Source organism: Pristis pectinata, chromosome 22 (genome assembly GCF_009764475.1).
Source record: "Pristis pectinata isolate sPriPec2 chromosome 22, sPriPec2.1.pri, whole genome shotgun sequence".
NCBI lineage: Eukaryota > Metazoa > Chordata > Chondrichthyes > Rhinopristiformes > Pristidae > Pristis > Pristis pectinata.
The window spans coordinates 30,319,108-30,343,539 of record NC_067426.1 but is presented as its reverse complement, the minus strand read 5'-3'; the positions used below and the strand labels follow the sequence as shown (position 1 = coordinate 30,343,539).

At 42.9% G+C, this 24,432-nt stretch overlaps 1 protein-coding gene across 1 annotated transcript in view; it reads left to right on the top strand.

Annotated features, from left to right (window-relative positions):
• Nucleotides 1-24,432, top strand: part of LOC127581569 (ephrin type-A receptor 7) — a 382,237-nt gene that overhangs the window by 288,734 nt on the left and 69,071 nt on the right. The window contains 1 exon segment of the mRNA XM_052036035.1: nucleotides 7,816-7,963. Coding sequence (XP_051891995.1) covers nucleotides 7,816-7,963 — 148 coding nt within the window.

Sequence of the window (24,432 nt, the reverse complement as noted above, 5' to 3'; positions counted from 1 at the left end):
TCTCCCACAGATGGTGCTCGACCTGTCGAGTTCTTCCAGCAGATTGTTTGTTGCTCCAGATTCCAGGATCTGCAGTCCCTTGTGTCTCTCTGGACTACTGTGCGTGCTTTTGATCTCCTTATTTAAGATGGGATATACTGGAGACACTCTAAAGGGATTCATTAGTCTAATTCCTGGGATGTGAAGGTTGTCCCACCACAGGCGGCTAAAGAAATTAGATCTGTATTCTTTGGAGTTTAGAGAAATGAGGGGTGATCTTATCAAAACATGTAAGATCCTCCTGGGACATGACAGGTAGATGTTGAGATGTTTTTATTAATGGGCGAATCTCAAATGAGAGGACATTGCTACCAGGTTAAGGGGTAGTCATTTAAAAGTGTACCACTTAGGAACTTCTTACAGAGGGTGGTGAATCACTGGAATTCTCCATCTTGGAGGGTTGAGGAGACGAGACCATTGAGGGTTTTTAAAGAGGAAGTAGGTACATTTTTGAAAAATTAGGGAATTAAGGGCTATGAGAAACCAAGAAAAGGAGATGAAGCCTTGGGTATATCACCATGATCATACTGAATGGCAGGACAGGCTTGAGGGGCTGAGTGGCCTACTCCTGCTGCTATTTTATTATATTCTTATGACTGAATGGGAGTAAGGGCCTGCTTCTATGCTGTAACCAGGCTAGCCATTCAAAATTTGGCCATCTGTTCTGCAGTAAACTGCTCTTGTTAGAATTTTGTAAAAGAAGATTAATTGTTCAGAATCCAGATGCAATTAAAACAGCAACTCCCACCTCTAGAGGCCTCATTAGATAATGAGCCAAGACTCTAAACAGACCAAAGGTGCCTTTGGTTCCCACTTCCTTGGGTTGTAGATTAATCTCAGCTGGGGTAAAAATTGACATTGAACAGTGAGCCATAACCTCTGAAGGAATATAGTCAAAGCTCCTATTCCTGATCTCCTCACACACCAATAGATGCTGAGCTTAATGCTCGACTAGGTGACAATTTTGTGGAGCCCCATTACTCTGTCCACAATGACCATCTTGAGCTTTTGGTTGTGTGTCTTCTCAGCTTTCCTTCCCATTCCTGCACTGACCTGTCTGTCCTCAGCCTTCTCCACTGGCATGGTGAGGCCATATGCAAACTAGAACAGCACCTCTTATTCTGCATGGGTAGCCTATAGCCCAATGGTATGAACACTGAATTTTCCATATTCAGGTAACCAACACCCCTGTGTTCCTTTCCCACTTCCACCAGTCCACCCAGGGTCTCTCTCTCTCCCTTTGTTCACCTTGTCCATCCTTCCCCCCCCCCTCATTATCTGGACTCATCATCCTCCCTCACTTGTTTCGATCTACCCATCACTTGCATGCTTATCTACCTGAGTTTCTTCTCCTTTGTTTCATCTTTCCTAACCTCTCGCCCACCTGGTTCAATCTGCCCGTTATCCCTCCCATACCTGATTCCACCTATCACCTACCAGCCTCTAACTCTTCTCCCTCCCCCACCCAGCTTCATCTGCCTGTTTTTTTCTTCTTATCTGTTTCCACCTATCACCTACTGGCTCCTATACTCCCCCCAACCCCCTCCCCCACCTGGCTCCATCTGTCCATCACTCCCCCTGCACCCACCAGCCTCTGTCTCACCCTCCCTCTCCCTTCTATATACTGGCTGTCTCGTCCCTACACCCTCAGTCCTGATGTGGGGTCTTGACCCGAAATGTCAACCATCCCTTTGCCTCCATAGATGCTGTTGACCCACTGTTCTTCCAGCAGCTTGTTGTTTGCTTCAGATTCTAGCAGCTGCGGTCTCTTGTGCCTCTAAGTTCAATGCTGGTTGAATAACCTTGCAACACTGTGGCTGTTTTGGAACCGGACTCTGAGCTACAGTCTGTGCCTGTGGAGCAACAATAAAAACAAAAGTGCTGGAAAGGCTCCCAAGTCAGGCAGTCTCTGTGGAAAAGAGAAACGTTTCAGGTCTGGGACCCTTCATCAGAACTGAGAGACAGAGAGAGAGAGAGGAATTCTGCTGCTGAGCTTTTCCAGCGTTTTCTGTTTTACTTCAGGATGCAGTTTCTTTTGATTTTCGTTTACTGTGCCTGCAGAGCAGAGTACAAGTAATTTGCTGCTTCACCTCAAAGTGTGTTTGGAGTTGCAATGGTGGGAAGGAAGAGATAAACAGGAAAGTGTACCAGCTGCTATGGCTGAACAGAAGACGACCATGCCATCAATAACAAACTCCACTTCAAGGATATGGGGAGAAAGGGGAGAGTGTTGTACTGAGATGGAGGATCAGCTGTGATTGTATTGAATGATGGAGCAGGCTTGAGGGCTGAAAGGCTGATCTCCACGTTCCAATTTTTCCACGTTCTTATGACCCCTTCCCTTGCAACCGTAGGAGATTTTACTCCTGACTTTTACACAACAGAGACCAGTCAGAGGGTTAGAATAAAGATGGAGATGAGATGATTGGAAGTCTTCACAGGAGGGAAAGTGGGATGATAGATTACATACGGTGAAGCTATTTAGACCAATGAGCAAGAAAAAAGGAATAAATAGCCAATGGGACCTTGCATTTGAGATTCACTTAGGACTGGAGTCAGGGTGGGGAGGGATGGCTGAGGAGGAATGAGAAAACACTGGAAGAGTTACGTAATGGGTCAGGCAGCTTCTGAAGAGGGCAATGGGCAGTCGACGTTTCGGTTCGAGAGCCTTCACCTGGACGTCAGATGAAAGATCTTGACCCGAAATGTCGACTGTCCATTTCCCTCTGCAGATGCTGCCTGACCCATTGAATTCCTTCAGCAGTATGTTTTTTGTTCCAGATTCCAGCACCTGCAGTCTCTTGTGTCTCCTCTAGAAGAGGTGGGCTGGCTGTAATGGGATGGAGATCATTGCGGAAAGTTAGTGGAAGATATGGGGAGTAACTTCTGGTCCTCCTTCTAGTATCTGACTTTGCCTCTTGCAAGAGCTAGCTACTTTTGATTTATTCATTCATGGAATGAGCCAGGTGCTGGTTGGTGCACCATTTATTGTTCATTCTTAATTATCCTTGATCTGAATGACTTGCCAATTAAGGGGAAAGTTAAGACCATATTGGCTTCCATGTAGGTTCACAGAAAGGTCAGGATGGCAGATTTTCTTTTCAGCAAGTCGATAGTGAACCTAATGGGTCTTTAAAAAGCATCCCAGTAGTTTTACAGTTTCACAATTATCACTACTGCCTTTTTCTTTAATTACAGATTTTTTTTAATTGCTAGAATTTAAATTCCCCAGCATCTTCATGGAACTTGAGCTCTATCTTCATATTAGTACCTAGGTCTCTGATACAAAAGAAAATAAGATGTATTTAGTTTTCACACTCTCAGCACATTCCAGGTTGCTTCATAGCGAATGAAACAGTTCAGAAAAGTGGTCAACCCACTGATATAGGAAATGCTAATTTGCACAGAGCAAGGAACAGTTTTAGTAACTAGCTGATCTGTTTTAGTGATGTTGGATGAGGGATACATTTTGATAAGGTTAGTGTGGAGAACTCCCTGCTCGGTTTTGAAATAATGCCACAGGCTGAGAGAGCAACTGTTCAATGTTTTATCCAAAAGATGGCACGTCATCAGTATGCAGCTACCACAGAGAGTCTTGTGCTGAGCAGCTGTAATGAAGTGAAAGAGTATGTGGAGCTTGGAACATCAGTGTGTTATAGCTTTTAGGACCTCGCACTCTCTCTTGCTGATATGGTGCAAATGTAACTTGCCATTTCTCAGTCCATACCTGAATGTAGGTAAAGTTCTCCTGTGTGCAGTCACGGGGTTGTTCATTATCTGAGGACCTCTGAATGAAATTCAATGAAGTTTCAATTATTAGCAAACATCCTCACTTTTCAAGCAGGTAAAGATTGTTTGGCAAAAAAACACTGCCATAATGAGCTCTCAACCTGGAGCTGAAATATTGTAGGTATGACTCCAGGGCAACGGGGAAATTTCCCCTTGAGCCTCATTAATTTTAATGAGATGTCTTTATACTGCACCTTATAAAATATCACCTGGATGCCAGAGGCAATTAATCTTGCCCGTACCACTGGAATTAAGCTTCTCTATACATTTTGGACCAAGATCTGGAGCAGTTATGGTCTTTATGAAAACCAAATTGAGCATTAGTGATCAGGATATTGGTGAATAAGCGCCACTCATGTCATCATTACTGTTGACAACACTTCCATCACTTTGCTGCTGATTGAGATATGACTAATTGAGATAATTGGCTGGATTGGACATGCCCTGCTTTTTATAGCTGGGACGTATCTGGATACTAGTTGGAAAAACATTTCAACTTTACAGTCTATTCAGAAAGATTGGCAAGGGGTACAGCTAGTTTTGAAACACAAGTCTTCAGCATTACAGTTAGGATATTGTCATAGCCAGTGTCCTTTGTTGTTTCCAGTGAACTCTGGTCTCCTGGAGTCGATGGATTTCTGTATTTATGTCAGAGTTATGGCATCTGCAGGTTTTTTACTTTTCCTTGTGCACATTTTATCAATGCCATAAAACTTCACAGGATCTGAGGTCAATCTTCAGAACTCCCAGGGCCCTCCCACCTGTACAGCACTGTTCCACCACCTATTGTGAGGGGTTCCGTCATTGGTATCGGGACGTACATGTGGATTGTGATTGAGTGTTGACTGGAGTATGGCTATGTCGGACCATTGCTCGTTGAGTCTGTGGGGCAGCTTTTAAAATATAGACCACTAGTGCCTAGATATTTGTGAGGAGGACTTCAGAAGGTTTGTCGGGCTGGGAGTGACTTTGCATGCCTAAATCCAATGCCAAGGTCGGTGCAGTGATCCATTTGATTCTGTTCCTATTTGATGTAACGTTTTGGTACAACTGAGAGACTTTCTAGGGAATACCAGTGGACAACAGGGGTCAGTCGCATTGCTGGAGTCAGAAGGGAAGCTCAAGTACAGTCAACTGAAGGAATTAATGAACCAGATAGTTTTCATTTTCTCATCATTGGGTAGTTTAACAGGTACCGTGACTGACAGCAGCTTCTAATTCTTACTGTTGTTGAATTAACTGAATTCAAGTCCCCTATCTGCCAAAATAGAATTTGAACTTGTGTCTTTAGGCCTCCACTTACGAGTTTGGTTTATGAGGAAAAAGTTGGAGGAATCTGGGTCTTGTAGCTTTGAATACAAACCATCGTTAACAGTATGCAAAGATAATCTGAGACCATCCTTCAATTGAAATTGTGAGCATGGATAAGTGAAATTTAGAGTAGATATCAGACAGCTATTGTTCACAGAATGTGTGACCAATGATTGGAATGATCTTCTCAAGGATTAGTGATGAAATCTTTGGAATTGTACCAGAACAATATGAATGCTGCAGTGTAGGATTTAAAAGTTATTTTAGTCAGATGAGTCAAAATGCACCTTCAAGGGTAGTGAACATTTAATCTTCTGAATGGAGGCTTTGTCATTGTTATCTTGAAGAAGACTTTAATTGGAAATCTTTAGCTTGTTAACTAATATTGAGATTATGTCAATCTAAATAAATCAAACTCAGAACTGGTTATAAAGCAAACATTTTTCATTGATGTGTAAGACCCAGTTAAAAAAAATCAAGATTAATACTAATAAGATTAAAATATTGTCTTCCATGTGCAATATTTTTTATGAATACTTGTCAGCATTCAAATCCACTATACAATGTAGCAGCAATGGACTTTACAAGTCACAACAGGTAATTTCTGTTAAGAGACTTGAAGTTAACAGTACTGAATAATTGATGGCCTTCCTCACCTCCACCTTCATGATTCAAGTACTCCCTTATAGAGTTTTCCATCTCTTAAAAACAATTAACATTCACAGTTCCTGGTGTGTAATGTTAACGTCATTTTGAGTCCTTATTTATTCTATTCACTGTCAAAAAAACAGATGTTAATGAAGTGAGTATGATGCTTGCTATGGTACTGATCACAATGCTTCATTGTTCAGTTGATGTCATAGAGCTGAAATGGGCATGGACCACTGAATCACTGTTGATTGAATTACAACGCTGTCCAGAGAACATGAGTTGCTATGAAATCTACATGTTAAGGATAAGATAAGATATCTTTTATTAGTCACATGTACATGGAAACACAAGAAAAATGCACCTTTGCGTAGAGTGTTCTGAGGGCAGCCCGCAAGTGTCACCAGGCTTCCGACGCCAAACATAAACATGCCCACAACTTCCTAACCCTGTACTCCTTTTGGAATGTGGGAGGAAACCGGAGCACCCGGAGGAAACACGCAATACACTTAGTACCTTTTAATGTAGGAAAATAGCTCAAAGCACTCCATGGAAATGGGAACCAGGCACAATATTTGTGGGTGATCCAATGAAACAGACTTTCAAGAAGGATCGTTACAATCTTGGTTGGAGCAGTAGTCTTAAACAAGTCATGTGTGGAGGAGGCAGATGGAAAGGTGTATGCCTTTGATGTCTGAAAGAAGGCAAGCAAGGATAAAGGGAGGGATGTGCGTTAGGCGGGGCTTTGAAGAACAATTAACTGGGGCCTAATTTGTTTCATGTTATCCTCCCCTGCCCAATGCAAGATCTAAAGCCTATTAATTTAAACCAAATTTCATCTAAGTGTCGTTACAATGGATGTGTACTTACCAACTGCATCTTTGGAAGTCAATTGCAGAAGTATTTTGAAGATTATTAAAATTGGTGCTATAGAAAAGTGAGAGCTTTGTAAAATTATAGCCAGTACTGCCCGTGGTATTAATTGAACCTACAGTGTAGAAGTAGGTTTTGCAACTCATATGCTCCATGTGAGTCTCCTCCTACTCACTGTTTAATTCTGCCAGGTTCTCTTTCCGTTTCTTTCTCCTTCATGTGCTTGACCAGCTTCTCGTTGGACTTCAGATGCACACAATTCATGACTGTGGAATTGCTTTACTGGGTTTTCTTTCACCAATTTGCAATTGCTTCCAGTGCAGGTGGTTCTGTTTTTAGGGAGGTCCCTATAATAGATGTCACTGGTAGTTTCAAACTCCCTGTAATTTATAATGTGCTTGACAAACAAGGGAAGTCTATTTAACCCTTGTAATCCATTTTTATCACTAAGCCTCTGTTATAATATCTTACTGCCTCTAAACCCCATATCTGTCTGCCACATCACAAACTGAACCAAGAAAATTTTAAGTGTTTCACTTGAGTGAGTGATATTTTCCCAAAAAGAGGTGCACTCCATCATTGAACATCTTAAGTACTTTCTTTTTCCTTTGGTTTAACTGAAGGCTTCCTGATTTGATCAAATCCTCCTGTCTTTTCAACCTGTCAATGTACTATCGATTACTGTGCCTGCATTATCCCTTTGCTTTAGTCCTGACATGGTCTGTGCCCTCTGACCATTGCTTTTCAATCCTGTTAGCATGGCTGTATCTCCCTTGCCGCTCCATCATTGAATAATATAAGCCCCAATCTTTATTGGTATGCCTATGAGTAAAAAAATAGTAGATTCCTTTGTTTTTCAAAAACTTTAAGGCTAAGCAGAAAGGTGCAGGCAGGTTTTTGGAAGAGATGATTGCAGAGTTTCACTAACCTTGATGGAAGGTGCTTTCTGACATCATCCTTGTATAGTTTAAGCATTCCTTACACATATATGTGCATGGATTTTGTCATATGTGCCTTTAGCAAGTAATCAGAAGCCTGCAACAGATCATTTATTATTATTATTATTGATCTTTAATGTGGAAAACTTTTCATGTCACTGTTTGGATCTGTCATTGATACTTTGTTTGCTCTCCTGACAGGAGCAAGTGATCAGAGTTACTCGACTTGTAAAAAACCGCATCAACAACTGTGACCATTAATAACCTGAAGCCTGGAACACTCTACATATTCCAAGTCCGAGCTTTCTCATCCACTGACTATGGGAACTACAGCCCCAGTATTGAGGTGCAGACATTAGGGGAGCGTAAGTAGTACTGAAAGAAAACAAAAGAGCATTTTTCATTGTGTGTTTTTTTTCATTTGATAACACCTTGAACTGTTTTTAGCTACAATAAAGATGCTCAAAAATGGAATTTGTTGTTGTTTTAAATTGATCCTTAGCCACCTATCCCTGTCTCTGTAATCTTTACCAAACCAATGAAATTCTCCTCCAGTTCAGGCTTCTTAATCACCCCAAAACTTAGTCACTTCCAATTATCAAACAGCACCAAGGCTTTGCTTTCTATAATGTTCTCCCTAAAACTCTCCATCTCTCTCTCTTCTTTGAAGACCTGCCTTAAAATCTATGAGCAACCAAGCTTTGGGTCACTATGTTCTTATCTGGCTCAGTGCATTTTTGATTAATAACATTTATTGGGAACTACTTTTGCTGTACGAATGGATTTGTTCTTCCTATGTTTGTATCTATCTTCCCATGTCCTGGAATATTGGCTTCTGGTCTCAACCTCAGATCAATATTATTATCATGTCACATATCTAGTGGATGATTGTTCTTATTAGACACAAGAGAAAAAACATAATTATCCAGAAGGCTAATTTATAAAAACAAAATAATAAGGTACTGCCACATACTTTTTGCTCTAGATCTGCACTATAATTAGCACTTATTGTAATTCTAATGAGGACATCAAAGGGCAAGTCTTCATTTTATTGACTTCAGCCACCAAAATGCTTTGGCCTTTTCAAAATCAGTAGTTTCAGATCTGGAGTCTAGCTATGCAAAGAGATGCTCTTGGCTGTCACACTTTAAACAGTAAAAAAAAGTCACCTCATACACTCAACTAATTAGTTCAGTGAAACCTTTTGCACTCATATCTGACTAGACATACACAGCCATAGCATTAAACCAGGTTTTCTGACTGTGTGAATGCTTGGGTTCTATTCTGAGTACATAAACGTTCTTATTCCCTATTTGTTTGGCAAATTTCATATGTTGCAAAGTCTATATTGCTAAAATGTATTCTAAGCACAGGTACTCCTTCAAAGGGAAGTGTGTACCCTGTTGATAAAGCCTTTACTCTCCCAGGAAGAGCTGTTTATAATGTGCAAGAATTTAAATATGAAGTTGTTTTCTTCTGTAATTTGCAAAGACATTGCTAGCTAACCTGCATGATTGTGTCCTTGTTTTATTCATCTTCATGCCTTTCACAAGGCTGTTACCATAAATTTGCATGTAATGACCTTCTGGTTGCTTATAATTTTCAGTGCTCTCTGGGAAACTCGGGGATCTTTTCACCAGCAAAGCAAAGGCTAAGATGTGACCTTGTAGGGACCCTTAAAATTATGAAGAATTGATGCATCAATTCTTGTTCCACTCACAGAATAATCCAAAACTAGGGGCCAGACATATAAGGTATTCAGCCATATAGTAGTTTGAATGTGAAACTCGTTACCGAGTTGGTGGTGAGGATAAGTAGAGGAATCAAGTTAAGGACACAGAGGGAAAGGATATGCTAATAGGAGGCATCTGTGGAACAACCAATTGGACAGAATTCCCTTTCTCGCTGCTGGCTTGATGTCCGCTTCATGAAACCGCGTGGAAGCTCAGCTCATTGGGTTAGTTTGAGTTTGTGTCTCTTGAAGGAGGAGCTGTTACTCACCACATAAAAGGGGCACTTTGTGTGAATTGCACTATTCTGCTTTCAGAGACTGAAGTGAATTCCAAATATAGCAGCATCAATTAGAGAAGTAACTCCAGGTACAAAATAATTGCAATTAGGTTGACAGTAGGTCTTCTAGGAGTACTTGTATTACATTGAGTGCCAATTCCTTTTACTTGGAGCTAGTACACTGCTTTTAACTGTATATATAGGAGATTTGCTTGTATCGTTGGGGAACACAAGCAGGTGCATGGGATCTACGGATTTTCTAGAGAGATTGGAATTGTCTCCAAGCCTTCACGCTTAATAGGCCACGCTAAGTTGCCCCTTATGTGTAGTTGAGTGTTGGAATTTGGGAGGAGTACCTGAGAATGTGAGGAGAATAGGCCACAGGGAGAATGGAATTGCTCCAGTGTGGATTTTATGGGGCAAATGGCCATCTTTTACATCATAATGAAATATGGAAAAAATATGAAATAGTCCTGCATCTTGTTAATCTATAACATTCTGTTGTAGGCAGCCACTTGCGTTGGAAGATGAGTTAAGTCTCAGGCAGGTCAGAGAGAACTTCCTTTTCTTTATTTCAAACATCTACTTTATTGATAAAAATATATACAGGAAAATCAATCAGTACGCATTTTTCTTAACATTCATTGTGCCATCAAATCAATACATACTCTTACCATGCATCAATACCACACATGATTCCTCTTTGAACAATACACCCATTGAGAAACTATTACACAGGACCCAGCCCCCCAGTGTCCAGTGGCAACAGGACCCCAGACTATGGTCCTTCCCTGTGGAGCCTTTATAGTGTCTGCACTGATTTACAGTGTGTCCCTCAGGACAATTGTTTTCAAAAATAGACCTTATTGATAAAAATATACACAGGAAATACAATACAATCAGTGCGTGCCTTTCCTTTCATTTACAGTGTCATCAAATCAATACATTAATTGTGTCGTCAAACCAATACATTCTGTGTACAAAGAACCAATGCCACTCATCTCAGCCTCTTTGAGCAATACACCCTTGAATTGTTTCAGAGGCTGTAACACAGGATCTCAGTGTCAAGTAGCACTTGGACTTTAGATTGCAGTCCTACCCTACAAAGCCTTTGTGTTGGCTGCACCGAGCTTGAGTGCATCCCTCTGCATGTACTCATGCAGTCTGTAATGTGCCAGTTGGGAGCATTCACTCACAGATCTCTTATTGCATTGGAAGACCAGCAAGTTTCAGGCAGACCAAGGTGCATCCAAGTTGATGTCTGTCTCAACATGTGTCCCTGGAAACAGCCCACTGATCAGAAAGTCCCCTGTTACACAGCTGCTTGTGACAAACCTCGACAAGGATCCTTGCATCCTTTTCAGGACCTTCTTGGCAAATGCAGAGTTCACAAAGAGGTGGACAATCATCTCTTTTGCATTGCAGTCACCCAGAGGGGAAGCACAAATTGGGAGTGAGACTTTGACCACACAGGAAGGATCTGATGTGGAGGGCCCTCCTCGCTATCGGCCAAGCAAGGTCTTGGTGCTTGTTGGTGAGCTCTGGCAATGAGGCATTCTGCAAATGGTTTTGATTGTCCGTTCTGGAAACTATCCCACAGGATCTATCATATCCTTGTCCTGCAGGGACCTACAGGACATCCTGTGCTGACCACTGTCCGATGGATGTGGTCAAGTTGTTTTCCCACAGAAACTACTCTGTCAAGGATAGGTAGTGCGGCAAGGTCCAAACTGAATGAACCATTGCATGGCAATAAGACCAGGTCCGTCCTTCGCAACACTGGGGCTAGGTAGAACATCAGCAGATAGTGGCAGTCGGAATTTAGTACTTCAGTTCTACGCACAACTTTTTTTAATTTCAGAATAAACTTCATTCATAAAAATAATGTACAGAAAGTACCATATAATCAGAACATGTCTTTCTTTACATTCATGATGTCATCAGCTCAATGCACTCACGGTGTCATCAAACAATACATTCTATTTAGAAATTAATACATGCAACATTTTTTATTTCAAAAGTAAACATTCATAAAATTTAAAATATTATAAAAGAAGAAAAAGTGCAAAGCTCTTTATATTCTTAGTGTTGTTCAGTCCTACAGTCTATACATTCAGTGTCACAAGAGATTCTGCAGATGCTGGAAATCTGGAGCAACACACAAAATGCTGGAGGAACTCAGCAGGTCAGGCAGAATCTATGGAAGGAAATAAACAGTCGACGTTCAGGTCGAGATGTGAAGGGTCTCAACCCAAAGCGTCGACTGTTTATTTCCCTCCATAGATGCTGCCTGACCTGCTGAGTTCCTTCAGCATTTTGTGTGTGTTGCTAGTTCATGGGTAGCATTAGCACTTTGTTAGTGTGCCCCCACCCCGGGGGCGATACACCCTTCTGATGTTTGTGGGGCTTCCACACTGGACTCAGCCCCTCAATGTCCAGTAGCGGAAGGACCCTAGATGATGGTGGTTTCCCCATAGAGCCTTTGCATTGGCTGCACCAAACTTCAGTGAATTCTTTGGGCATGTACTTTCTGCAGCCTGGAATGTGCCAGTCAGCAGCATTCACTTCTAGGACATCTCGCTGTGCTGTAAGACCAACAAGTTTCAAGCAGACCAAAGAACACCTTTCACCAAGTTGATGATCTTCCAGTAGCACTTAATGTTCTTCTGGACATTTCTTCCTTTAACATGCAGCGACTGTGGTTGTAAGGGTAGGAGGGGATGGTGCTCTCCCGTGTGATAGATCCTACTCTGACAGTTACATCTTAATCTAATGCTGACTGAATGTGCTATGAGGCTGTCTTCTCTGAAAACCTGAGTCTACATTGTGCAAATATTTTGCAATTATAATTCAAACATGTTTTATATGTATTTTGGAAAACAAGAGTAAATGTAGTCTATTCTCTTGGTGATTAAAAATTATGCATAATTGAATTGGTTAATTATGGAGATAATGAAGCTAAGCAAAGTAAGTTGAAATAAATGTATATTTTCACATTCTCGTCATCCTTGTAAACAGTATGAAAGGGAAATAACTGTATTAGGTGTTGCGTATTCTGATAACATTGTCTGATAATGTCACTCGGGAGAGAATGCTGATGGGAGGTAGGGTACAGGAACTATACAAGGATTATCAGAGCACAATATCAGCGTGAGGTGGAAATTCATTCAGTTACAGTTCCTCTTTAAATCGTCTCTCTCAGACTTAAGCAGGAGGTAGTTAACTCTAAATGTACCTGGTTCAGTTATGTATTTATCTGTCGTTTACTGGTGCTGTCAGTGTTAAAAACTCCAATCATGTTAAAACAGTATGTGATTAAGGTCAAGGAAGCATTAAAACCTTCATTACATTAAAATATGCTTTATATAGTGTCTTTAACTATTCCTTAGCAATTTAGTTGGATGTGAGTTTCTTTTCCTTGGCAATTTACTGAGCCTTGGGGATAGTTGTTTTGGCCAATCAAGCAGTTTCCACAAAATATTTCATCTTTTGATGGAAGACTAGAAAAAAATCAGTTGGCTATTATTTACATTTTATTTTAAGAAAACAATATAATTGTGTCTGTGAATAAAGAATTATTTGAAATAAAGCTACCATGCTAAAAATAGGAAATGAGAATGAATAACAGTGAAAAAGATCAGTTTGACACAAGTGCGACAAAAGATTTGTATTTTATATAATTTATATTTTTTACCTGATTTTTCTTAGTGAAGAAAAGCTTTGACAACTTTATTAATTGTAATTAATGAGTTATTAAAGTACATTAGGCACTGATTTGAAACGTGGCTCTTCCATTTTGCTAACACCTATGGAAAGTAGCATCTAATCACACCTTGAGCAATGAGGTTTCTCAAGCAGCTCCTGAGCTGAGGCATTTAGAGTCATATGGCATGGAAACAGCCCTTCCACATATTGTGTTCTCCATCAAACACCCACCTACACTAATCCTGCTCTAATTTGTTAATGCACTGTTGGTGTGCACCATGTTTGCAGGTACAATAATAACATTTAAAGACATTTAACACTTGGATAAGAACATGGATAGGAAAAGTTCAGAAGGATATGGGCCAAACAAGGGCAAATGGGACTAGCTCGGTGACGACGATGGTTGGTGTGGACAAGTTGTGCCGAAGGGCCTGTTTCCATGCTGTATTACTACGAGTCTACAGTATGTTTGTCTGGAATGGTTTAATTAAGTTTGAGGAAAAGGAAGAAGTTAGTTAGCAACCAAAACCTGGGAAGACTGGAAACTGCTGGACAGGGTTGAATGTGAGCAGACCTTTAAGTGTGAGTTCATGCCTTTTGTCAACTAAAAGAAAGCAAGTATGAGCATTTTGTCCATATTAACTATGTTGCACAGCATCTTGAAAGAATTATCTTGAAACAGTGCAGGAAGACAAGGCATTAATATTGTTGAGCAGAAGCATGAAACAAAAATACATATGAAGGAAAAGTAGCGATTGTTAAAGATTTATAGAAACCAACACAATGTTTACACACAAGAATGCAAGGCAAACTCCACACCACACGGGGTAGTTAAGGTGAATAACATGGATGTATCTAAGGGAAAACCAGAGAATTAGATAATGGGGAAAGAAATAGAGGTTTGTGGTGTGATTAGACAAAGGGTGAGAATTTTCAGGAATGCTTACGTGCAAAAGTTGGCCAAATGTTCCATTTCATTGCTGAAATTCTATGCAAGGAACACAGCAAGTAGGATGGTAGAATGTCAATTAGATGGGTGCATTATATTAAATGCAAAGAGAATGCATTGAACAAAAAAACCTGTTTGTATGTGTTTCAGAGCGCTAGTTTGGATGTGCTATGGTGGTCAGGGAAGGCTGCAAATCATACTGATATGGCTGCTCTACATGTTTTGATGTACTACTGTGTGTTCAAGTATAAAGATTAGCTTTCACCTGCCATAACACAGTAACTAAAACGTGCTTGTGCTTTCCACTTGTTTTCTTCATAGCTGAAGGAAAAACAAGTGGCAACCCTTACTGTCATCATTTCTCAGATGAATCACATCCAAACCCAGATACGACCTGTCGCAGAGGGAGAGCCCAGTGAAATTGAGGAGGAGGTACAGGATAAGGCAGTCAACATTACTGGGCTGTGTTGATGAGTAACCACTTTGTATAACATGGAGGTTCACCATCCCGAGCTGTATGAGAACCCTTTTTCACCCGGGAGAACCACAAACCTCCATCCCCAAGACACTGGAAAGTGGTACTGTTCGGCTGAACTAGCCGCTGTATGATGCACATTGTGCATTGAACATCAGTGAATCTGCTTTTTGACCTGAGCTTTGCAGAACACAGCCCGTGTCGCAGCTGCTCCCGTGGTTGCTCACGTTGCTACGACATGTCGCTTCAGCCCAAATTTCAAAGCGTGGTTATGATCTGCTTCAGCAGACTTGCAGAAGAGCTGTGGCCAGTTGTGAGGAGAGATTTTTGAGACCTCTCTGATTTCCTTTTGACTGGACTTGGACAGGTCTGTGAACCTTTGGGAGGAGGGAAATACAATGCATGATGTAGCGCAGTAACAGTCAATAGAAGAGGCTACTTTTCAGGATGTAGGTCTCACTGACAAGACCAGTATTTATTGTCCATACTTTTTGAAGGTGGTGGTGATCACCTTCTTTGAACCACTCTTGTTGTGTAGAGAGTTCCATGATCTACACCCATTGAAGGTGAACACCAGCAATATACCTCCAAGTCAGGATGGTGTGCGACTTGAAGTCAGTGGTGTTCCCAAGCACTTGCTACCCTTGTTCCTTTTGGTGGTAGAGGTTACTGGTTTAGGAGATGCAGTTGGAGTAGCCTAGACAATTAACTGCTGTGCCTTTTGTACATGGCACACTCTACAGCCGTAGTGGTCTGGTTGTGGAGGGAGTGAATGTTTAGGCTGTTCAGTGGGCTGTTTGACCTGAATGGTGTTCAGCTTTGTTAGTGTAGCTGGAGCTGCACTCATTCAGGTAAAAGGGGAGTATTTCCATCATGTACCTGGCTTAGAGTCATACAGCACAGAAACATGCCCTTCGGTCAACCGTGGCCACGTTGGCCATCAGTATCTCTGCAGTGCAGTGCACAACTGACCACAGGCTTCCAATCCATCACCCTCTCTCTCCTATCCTCATGATGTAACTGTTCTTCTGCTAGACTGCAGGTATCAAACTCTGCTCGCTCATGTTCTCCTTCTCCAGGATGATGCTGACAACATAAGTTATTTGTTTTGGAGGCACACAAAGCTCACCGTTACTGCCTGGGCAATGTAAGAACTTCTTACTAATGCCATCCCACTTGTTACTCTCCCCTTGCCTTGTCTTCAGATTAACTAACAATAATAGTCTAAGGTCTTTGGTGAATCATTTCACAGCCTTGGTTTTAGAACTTCCCATGTTGAAATTCCTGAAAAAGGAGAGAGATTCAATAGATCAGCAGTGATTCCTCCAGTGTAATAGTGTCTTTGTGATGCATTCATTAAATTGGACATTCTACTTAATATTTAAGATCAAGTTAACGGCAACATTAAGCCTTGGACACATTAACTCCAAGCCTTATTTAAATCAACTCCACATGATATCAGTATCAGTGACATCAATGACAGGAATCAGCTGGGAGTGGCTCTGTCCAGGAGCTTGCCTCTGTAGTCTGTTGCTTGCAAGGCAAGTGTTGTGGACCAGTCAATCAAGCAAGGGTCCTATGTAAGCCAAGACACATCCTCGTGGGGTTGGCCTGAACTTACCTTTCTATATTGAGAGGGTGCATAGATTGATACAACTAAAGCCACCTTCCTTATGGTCTGTCAGTATTGGTGGAGGGAGAGGAAGGATAAATCTCGTTTTCTAAATTATGGTTCTATTTCTCACTTTAATAATATTAACAGTGTTGTGGAGAGGCTCTTAACAATTTTCATTGTATTGCACAAGCCATCATGCATATCTCCCCAGAGGAGACAATTTGGTGCCTCAGAAACCCCAGAAACAAGGATTAGATAGTAAATTGACATGGTTTTCTGAGCTCCATTACAAGGAAGGAGAGAGTAGAATCTGTGCAGAGACTGAACATTCAGATCAACACAACTTGTTGTTGACCATTATGACAGGAGGAACCTGGCAGCTCTTCTCTATTCAACTTTTAAGTAAGACTGATTTGTAAGGCCGTGAAAAGACCACAAACAGCTCATCTGGTTGAGGTACTGCAAAGCTGGTAAAACCCTTGTGTTCAAACTCAGATCAAATTTGTCAACTTCATCAATGGAAGGCCAGAGAGACTTGGATTAAGATGAGAGGTTATGCTAATTGGGCATGTTCTCACTGGGAAACAGAAACGTGAGGAAGATTGATATTATTGCAGTGTTGTGGATTCTGAAGGGATTTGATGACCTGTTGCACCTTGTCTGGAGAAGTAAATTAAAGGGAATAACCTGTAGTTGAAGGGATATTCCAGTGAACAAATAATCAATCTAGGGAACAAGGTCCCTGGTGAATCCATGAAAGCCAGTAGTATTGATTCATTAGAATTCAAATTTCATTCAGAAGATAACAATTTGAGGTACAGTTTATAATCATTTTAAAGATATTACATAAGTCCAGCCAGTTCAGGAAGAACAGGTGACTTTGGATCTTTTGTTCATTCTGATATGGGACTTGGGCAATTGATGGCAAGACCAACATTTACTTCCCACCCATAACTGCAATCATGGACAATGGTGGCAAGCCATGTTCTTGACCGGCTTCTTATATCTTCTTGATGGTGCTCCCTCTGTGTTGTTGAGGAGTGAGTTCCAGGATTTTGATCGATGAAGGAGCAGCAGCATGTTTCCAGGTCAGGATTATGTGCAGTTTGGGAGGAACATGCAGGAGGGGGTGTTCCCATGTGCCTGCTGCCTTTGTCCTTCTTGATGGTAGAAGCTGTGGAGTTGGAAGGTGCTGTTAGAAACATAGAACATAGAAAACCTACAGCACAATTCAGGCCCTTTGGCCCACAAAGCTGTGCCGAACATGTCCCCGCCTTAGAGACCCATAGCCCTCTATTCTTCTCAGCTTCCTGTACCTATCCAAAAGTCTCTTAAAAGACCCTGTCATATCTACCTCCACCACCGTTGCTGGCAGCCCATTCCACGCACTCACCACTCTCTGAGTAAAAAAACTTACCCCTGACATCTCCCCTGAACCTACTCCCCAGCACCATAAGCCTATGTCCTCTTGTGGCAACCATTTCAGCCCTAGGAAAAAGCCCCTGACTATCTACCCGATCAATGCCTCTCATCCTATTATATACCTCTATCAGGTCCCCCCCGCCCTCTGTCGCTCCAAGGAGAAAAGGCCGAGTTCCCTCAACCTGCTTTCATAAGGCATGCTCCGCAATCCAGGCAGCATCCTTGTAGATCTCCTCTGCACCCTTTCTATGGCTTCCACATCCTTTCTGTAGTGAGATGACCAGAACTGAGCACAGTACTCCAAGTGGGGTCTGACCAGGGTCTTATATAGCTGCAGCATTACCTCTCAGCTCCTAAATTCAATTCCACAGTTGATGAAGGACAATACACCATATGCCTTCTTAACCACAGAGTCAACCTGCATAGCTACTTTGAGCGTCCTATGGACTCGGACCCCAAGATCCCTCTGATCCTCCACACTGCCTAGAGTCCTACCATTAATACTATACTCTGCTATCATATTTGGCCTACCAAAATGAACCACTTCACACTTATCTGGGTTGAACTGGGTTGAGTAGCCTGGGTTAGTAACTGCACTGCTTCTTGTAGATGGTACATACTGAGGCCATGTTGCAACAGTGGTCTAGGGAATGAATGTTTTGGGTGGTAGATCAACTGCCAGTCAAGCAGACTACATTGTCCTGCATGGTGTTGAGTTATTGAGTATTAGTGGAAGAACACACATCCAGCCAAGTGGAGGTTATCCCATTGCATTCTTGACTTGTACCTTGTAGATGGTGGAAAGTCATTCTCCACAGATATCCAGACACTGTGGCTGCAGTGTTTATGTGCCGGGTCCCACTGTGTTCCTATCCATTAGTGACCTCATTATGTGATGGTGGAGAATTCAGTGACAATAATGCCATTGAACATTAAGAGTAAGTGTTTAGATTCTCCTTGGTTTGAGATAGTGATTGCCGACACTTATGAACCCATGTCTGAATTTTGTCCCAGTCTTGACGGATGCAGGAATGGGCAACTTTATCTTCTGCGGAACGGCAAATGGATTTGAACATTGTGCACTCATCAGCAATCATCCATACTTCTGACCTGATGATGGAAGGAAGGTCAATGATGAAGCAGCTGAAGATGATTAGTGCTCGGAACACCAGAAACAACAAAGCCATCACCGAGAAAGCTTGCTTCTAAGTGGCAGAGGATTGCAGCCACAGGTGCATTACTCACGGTCCCAAATCAACTGTACTTCCTCATGGATGACAAAAGGTCAGGAACCTTCTTCCATTCCCCAATTCTTGCAACCATTTTCCTGTCAGTTGACTGCCCTCCAAAAGTGTCCTCTCTACAAATTACAGTCTTATGTGCTCTTTGTAATCTCTCAGGTACCTTAAACATTTCCACTTAGAGTTCAAAAGCCCCACCTTGTCCAGTTCAGTAGAGCTCCAGATGATGCTTTCTGTCAGTGTGTCATCCTCTGACCTACCCATGCCACTAGTACCTGTCCATGTTCATGTTCGTGATCTAGAGTTGCCTTGTTGATGTCCCTGGGTATAGTGTGTGGAAATGCACTACAAATTGACTTATGATTCAATGTAAGTCGGATGCAAGAGTGGGGGCTGGACTGCGCAGGTGCGGCGCGGGCAGTTTAAAAAGCAAACAGCCACATCCAGCGGACAGCGTCGGAGCGGGCGGCTGAGTGAGAGGGAGCAGAGTGGTTGGGCTTTGGCTTAAGGGGCTTCAGCGTAAAGGGGCAAGGCAGGTGAGTAGCTGGCAGGTCGGTAAAAGTAAGGTTTACCTGTTATCTGTGATAAATATTTAAGTAGAAAAAACTAGGGGAAAATAAAGAATTAGTTCAGATGGAGGACATGGTGGTGTGCTGCAGCTGCTTGATGTGGGAACTCGTGGACCTTGCTGCGGTCCACGATGGCCACATCTGCAGTAAGTGCTTGAGGCTGGAGGAACTTCGGCTCAAATCGATGAGCTGGAGTTACAGCTTCAAACACTGCGCAGCATCAGCGAGGGGGAGAGTTTTGTAGATACTGTACATAAGGAGATGGTCACCCCGCTCAGAGCAGGTACTTCTGGAGTCCAGGAAGTAGAGAGAATGATGACTGTCAGGGGAGGGAAAAGGAGAAAGAAAACGAACAGGCAGATAGAGCAGAGGAGCCCGGAGGCTGCTCCCCTCAGTGACACGTTTTCCGCTTTGGAGACTGTTGAGGGAGATGACCTGCCGGGGTCTAGCAGCAGTAGCCAGGTCTGTAGCACTGGGACCGGTCCTGCTGCTCAGAAGGGAAGGAAGGAGAAGAGGAAGGCGGTAGTGATAGGGGACTCGATAGTCAGGGAAACAGATAGGAGGTTCTGTGGCAGTGAGCATGAATCCCGGATGGTTTGTTGCCTCCCAGGTGCCAGGGTCCGGGATGTCACTGATCGGGTCCACAGGATTCTGGAGCGGGAGGGAGAACAGCCAAAAGTCGTGGTTCATGTTGGTACCAACAACACAGATGGGAAGAAGGATGAGGTCCTGAAAGGTGAGTTTGGCGAGCTAGGCAGAAGGCTGAAGGACAGGACCTCGAGGGTAGCAATCTCGAGATTGCTGCCAATGCCACGCGATAGTGAAGGTAGGAATAGGAGGAGATGGCAGATAAATGTGTGGCTGAGAAGTTGGTGCAGGAGGGAGGGATTTAGATTTTTGGATCATTAGGATCTCTTCTGGGGAAGGTGGGACCTGTACAGAGAGGACTGGTTACACCCGAGCCTGAGGGGGGCCAATATCCTTCTGGCTAGGTTTGCTAGGGTGGTTCAGGAGGGTTTAAACTAGGTTGCGAGGGGGAAGGGAACCAGAGGAGTAGGTCAGAGGAAGAAGGGGATGGGGAAAAGTCAGATCTGACAGGTAGAGAGGCTTTGAGGAAGGAGAAGCAGAGTACAGGCTATAAAAGTAGTAAGGTGGATGGGCTAAAGTGCATTTACTTGAATGCAAGTATCATCAGGAGTAAGGGAGATGAACTGAGAGCTTGGATTGGTACATGGGACTATGATATCGTGACTATTACAGAGACATGGCTGACATCGGGGCAGGAATGGATATTGAATATTCCTGGTTTTCAGTGTTTTAAAAGGGATGGGGGGGAGAAGAGGAGGAGGGGTGGCGATACTGTCAGGGACATGGTTACAGCTGCAGAAAGGGTAGATAATGTAGAAGGATCCTCTCTAGAGTCAATATGGGTGGAAGTTAGGAATAAGAAAGGGGCAGTTACCCTCCTGGGAGTATTCTATAGGCCCCCGGTAGTAGTAGGGATACTGAGGAGCAGATTGGGAGGCAGTTTTTGGAGAGATGCGAAAATAACAGGGTTATTATAATGGGAGACTTCAACTATCCAAATATTGATTGGCACCTACTTAGTGCCAAAGGTTTAGACGGGGCAGAGTTTGTTAAGTGTGTCCAGGACGGATTCCTGATGCAGTATGTTGACAGGCCGACTCGGGGGAATGCCATATTAGATCTAGTTTTAGGTAATGAACCGGGTCAGGTGACAGATCTATCGGTGGGTGAGCATTTGGGGGACAGTGACCATTGCTCCATAACCTTTAGAGTTGTCATGGACAGGGATACGAGCAAAGAGGACGGGAAGATATTTAATTGGGGGAAGGCGAATTATGAGGCTATAAGGCGAGAACTTGGGAGTGTAAATTGGGGTGACATTTTTGAAGGGAAATATACTATGGAGATGTGGTCGATGTTCAGGGATCTTTTGCAGGATGTTAGGGATAAATTTGTCCCGGAGAGGCAGAGAAGGAATGGTAGGGTGAAGGAACCATGGATGACGAGAGAGGTGGAACAACTAGTTAGGAAGAAGAGGGCAGCATACATAAGGTGTAAGCAGCAAGGATCGGACAGGGCTCGTGAGGAATATAGAGTAGCAAAGAAAGAGCTTAAGAAAGGGCTGAGGCGAGTGAGAAGGGGACATGAAAAGGCTTTGGTCAGTAGGGTTAAGGAGAATCCCAAGGCTTTTTTCTCGTACATAAAGAACAGTAAGATGGCTAGGGTAAAGGTTGGTCCGATTAAAGACAAAGGTGGGATGATGTGCCTGGAAGCTGTGGAAGTGGGTGAGGTTCTCAATGAATACTTCTCTTCAGTATTCACCAAGGAGAGGGGCCTTGATGATGCTGAGAACAGTGTAGGTGAGGGTAATGTTTCTAGAGTATGTAGATATTAAGAGAGAGGATGTGTTGGAATTGTTAGAAAATATTAGGACAGATAAGTCCCCGGGACCTGACGGAATATTCCCCAGGCTGCTTCGTGAGGCGAGGGAGGAGATTGCTGAACCATTGGTTAGGATCTTTGAGTTCTCGTTGTCAACTGGGATGATACTGGAGGATTGGAGGGTGGCGAATGTTGTCCCCTTATTCAAAAAAGGTAGTAGGAATAGTCCAGGGAATTACAGACCAGTGAGCCTTACGTCTGTGGTGGGTAAGCTGTTGGAAAGGATTCTAAGAGATAGGATCTATGAGCATTTAGAGAATCATGGACTGATTAGGGACAGCCAACTTGGCTTTGTGAAGGGAAGATCTTGCCTCACAAGCCTGATAGGGTTCTTTGAGGAGGTGACCAGGAAGATTGATGAGGGTAGAGGGAAAATTGATGATGGTCTGCATGGATTTTAGTAAGGCGTTTGACAAGGTTCCGCATGGTAGGCTTCTTCAGAAGGTCAGAGGCCAAGGGATCTGGGGAAGCTTGACTGTGTGGATTCAGAATTGACTTGCCTGTAGAAAGCAGAGGGTTGTGGTGGAGGGAGTGCATTCGGATTGGAGGGCTGTGACTATTGGTGTCCCGCAGGGATCGGTTCTGGGACCTTTACTTTTTGTGATATTTATTAACGACTTAGATGAGGGGGTGGAAGGGTGGGTTAGCAAGTTTGCAGATGACACAAGATCGGTGGTGTTGTAGATAGTGTGGAGGGCTGTAGAAGCTTGCAGAGGGATATTGATAGGATGCAGAGCTGGGCTGACAAGTGGCAGATGGAGTTCAATCCAGAGAAGTGTGAGGCGGTACACTTTGGAAGGACAAGCTCCAAGGCGGAGTACAAGGTAAATGCAGGATTCTGGGCAGTGTAGAGGAGCAGAGGGATCTTGGGGTTCATATCCACAGATCACTGAAAGTTGCCTTGCAGGTGGATAGGGTAGTTAAGAAAGTTGTTAGCTTTCATAAATCGGGGGATTGAGTTTAAGAGCCGCAAAGTGATGATGCAGCTTTACAAAGCTCTCGTTAGGCCACACTTAGAGTACTGTGTCCAGTTCTGGTTGCCCCATTATAGGAAGGATGTGGAGGCGTTGGAAAGGGTGCAGAGGAGATTTACCAGGATGCTGCCTGGATTAGAGAGTATGGATTCTGAGGAGAGACTAAAGGAGCTAGGGCTGTTCTCACTGAAGAGAAGGAGGATGAGGGGAGACATGATAGAGGTATACAAGATATTGAGAGGAATAGATAGAGTGGACAGCCAGTGCCTCTTTCCCAGGGCGCCAATGCTCAAAATAAGAGGATGTGTCTTTAAGGTATTGGGTGGGAAGTTCAAGGGTGATGTCAGAGGGAGGTTATTCACCCAGAGAGCGGTTGGTGCATGGAATGCACTGCCTGGGGTGGTGGTGGAGGCCGATACATTGGACAAGTTCAAGAGATTGTTAGATAGGCATATGGAGGAATTTAAGATAGAGGGATATGTGGGAGGAAGGGGTTAGATAGTCTTAGGTGTGGTTTGAAGGGAGGCACAACATGGTGGGCTGAAGGGCCTGTATTATGCTGTATTGTTCTATGGTTCTATGGCAATGATTGTATTTGAATGTTGTTTGAAATCATCCTCAAAGTAATCCACAGAGTATTTTCTCATTAAGTCTATAATGCAAAAGTTAGCTGAATGCCTTTAGGGTTGGAGAATGTAGGATGAAGGAATTGACCACTGAGTTGATCAAGACATTTATTTCAAGGGCTCTTGTTATTTTGTTGGAAGAGGGCTGACTTGTACAGCTCAACCTGTAGCCCTTCCACTCCCTCAGCTTTGCTCAACTGTTCCTCGTGAGTCTTGAGGTGCATCTCCTTATGCCCCAGACCTACTTGAGTGTTGTATAGAATGCTGCAGGCTGCTAATATTCAGGACACTGGGCTAAGAGTATCATGCATAACACAAGGCACCACCCCTAACCAAGTAAGGTATGTGGGGAATTTCTTCAAAAACTCAAAGCTGAATGATTACCTTTCTTAGGGCACCAATGCTATTATAGCTAATAAGGGCATGTTGGAGTTATAAAGCAATACCCATTGTTATGATTAAAGTGGTCAGAGGATTCTTTTCTTCTCATTATTTGTTCAAGATTTGTTCTTCTGAAAGAAGAACAAAATGACAGTTGCCTGAAGGGTCAGCGGAGACTTGCACGATGAATTGGTTTAGCCTCATAGAAGCGGAACATTGACGGAACAAAGCCCTTTGAGGCTCATGACTTTCTGCAGGGTTGTTCCTATCACTCCCTGAAGTTCAGTCAATGACTCCTGGTCAAAAATAAATTCCGCTGGGCACTCCCATTCATCAAAGTATTGTTATTTTCCGGAAAGTTGAAGAAACAGCAAAACTTTTAGATATACTGCTCTGGT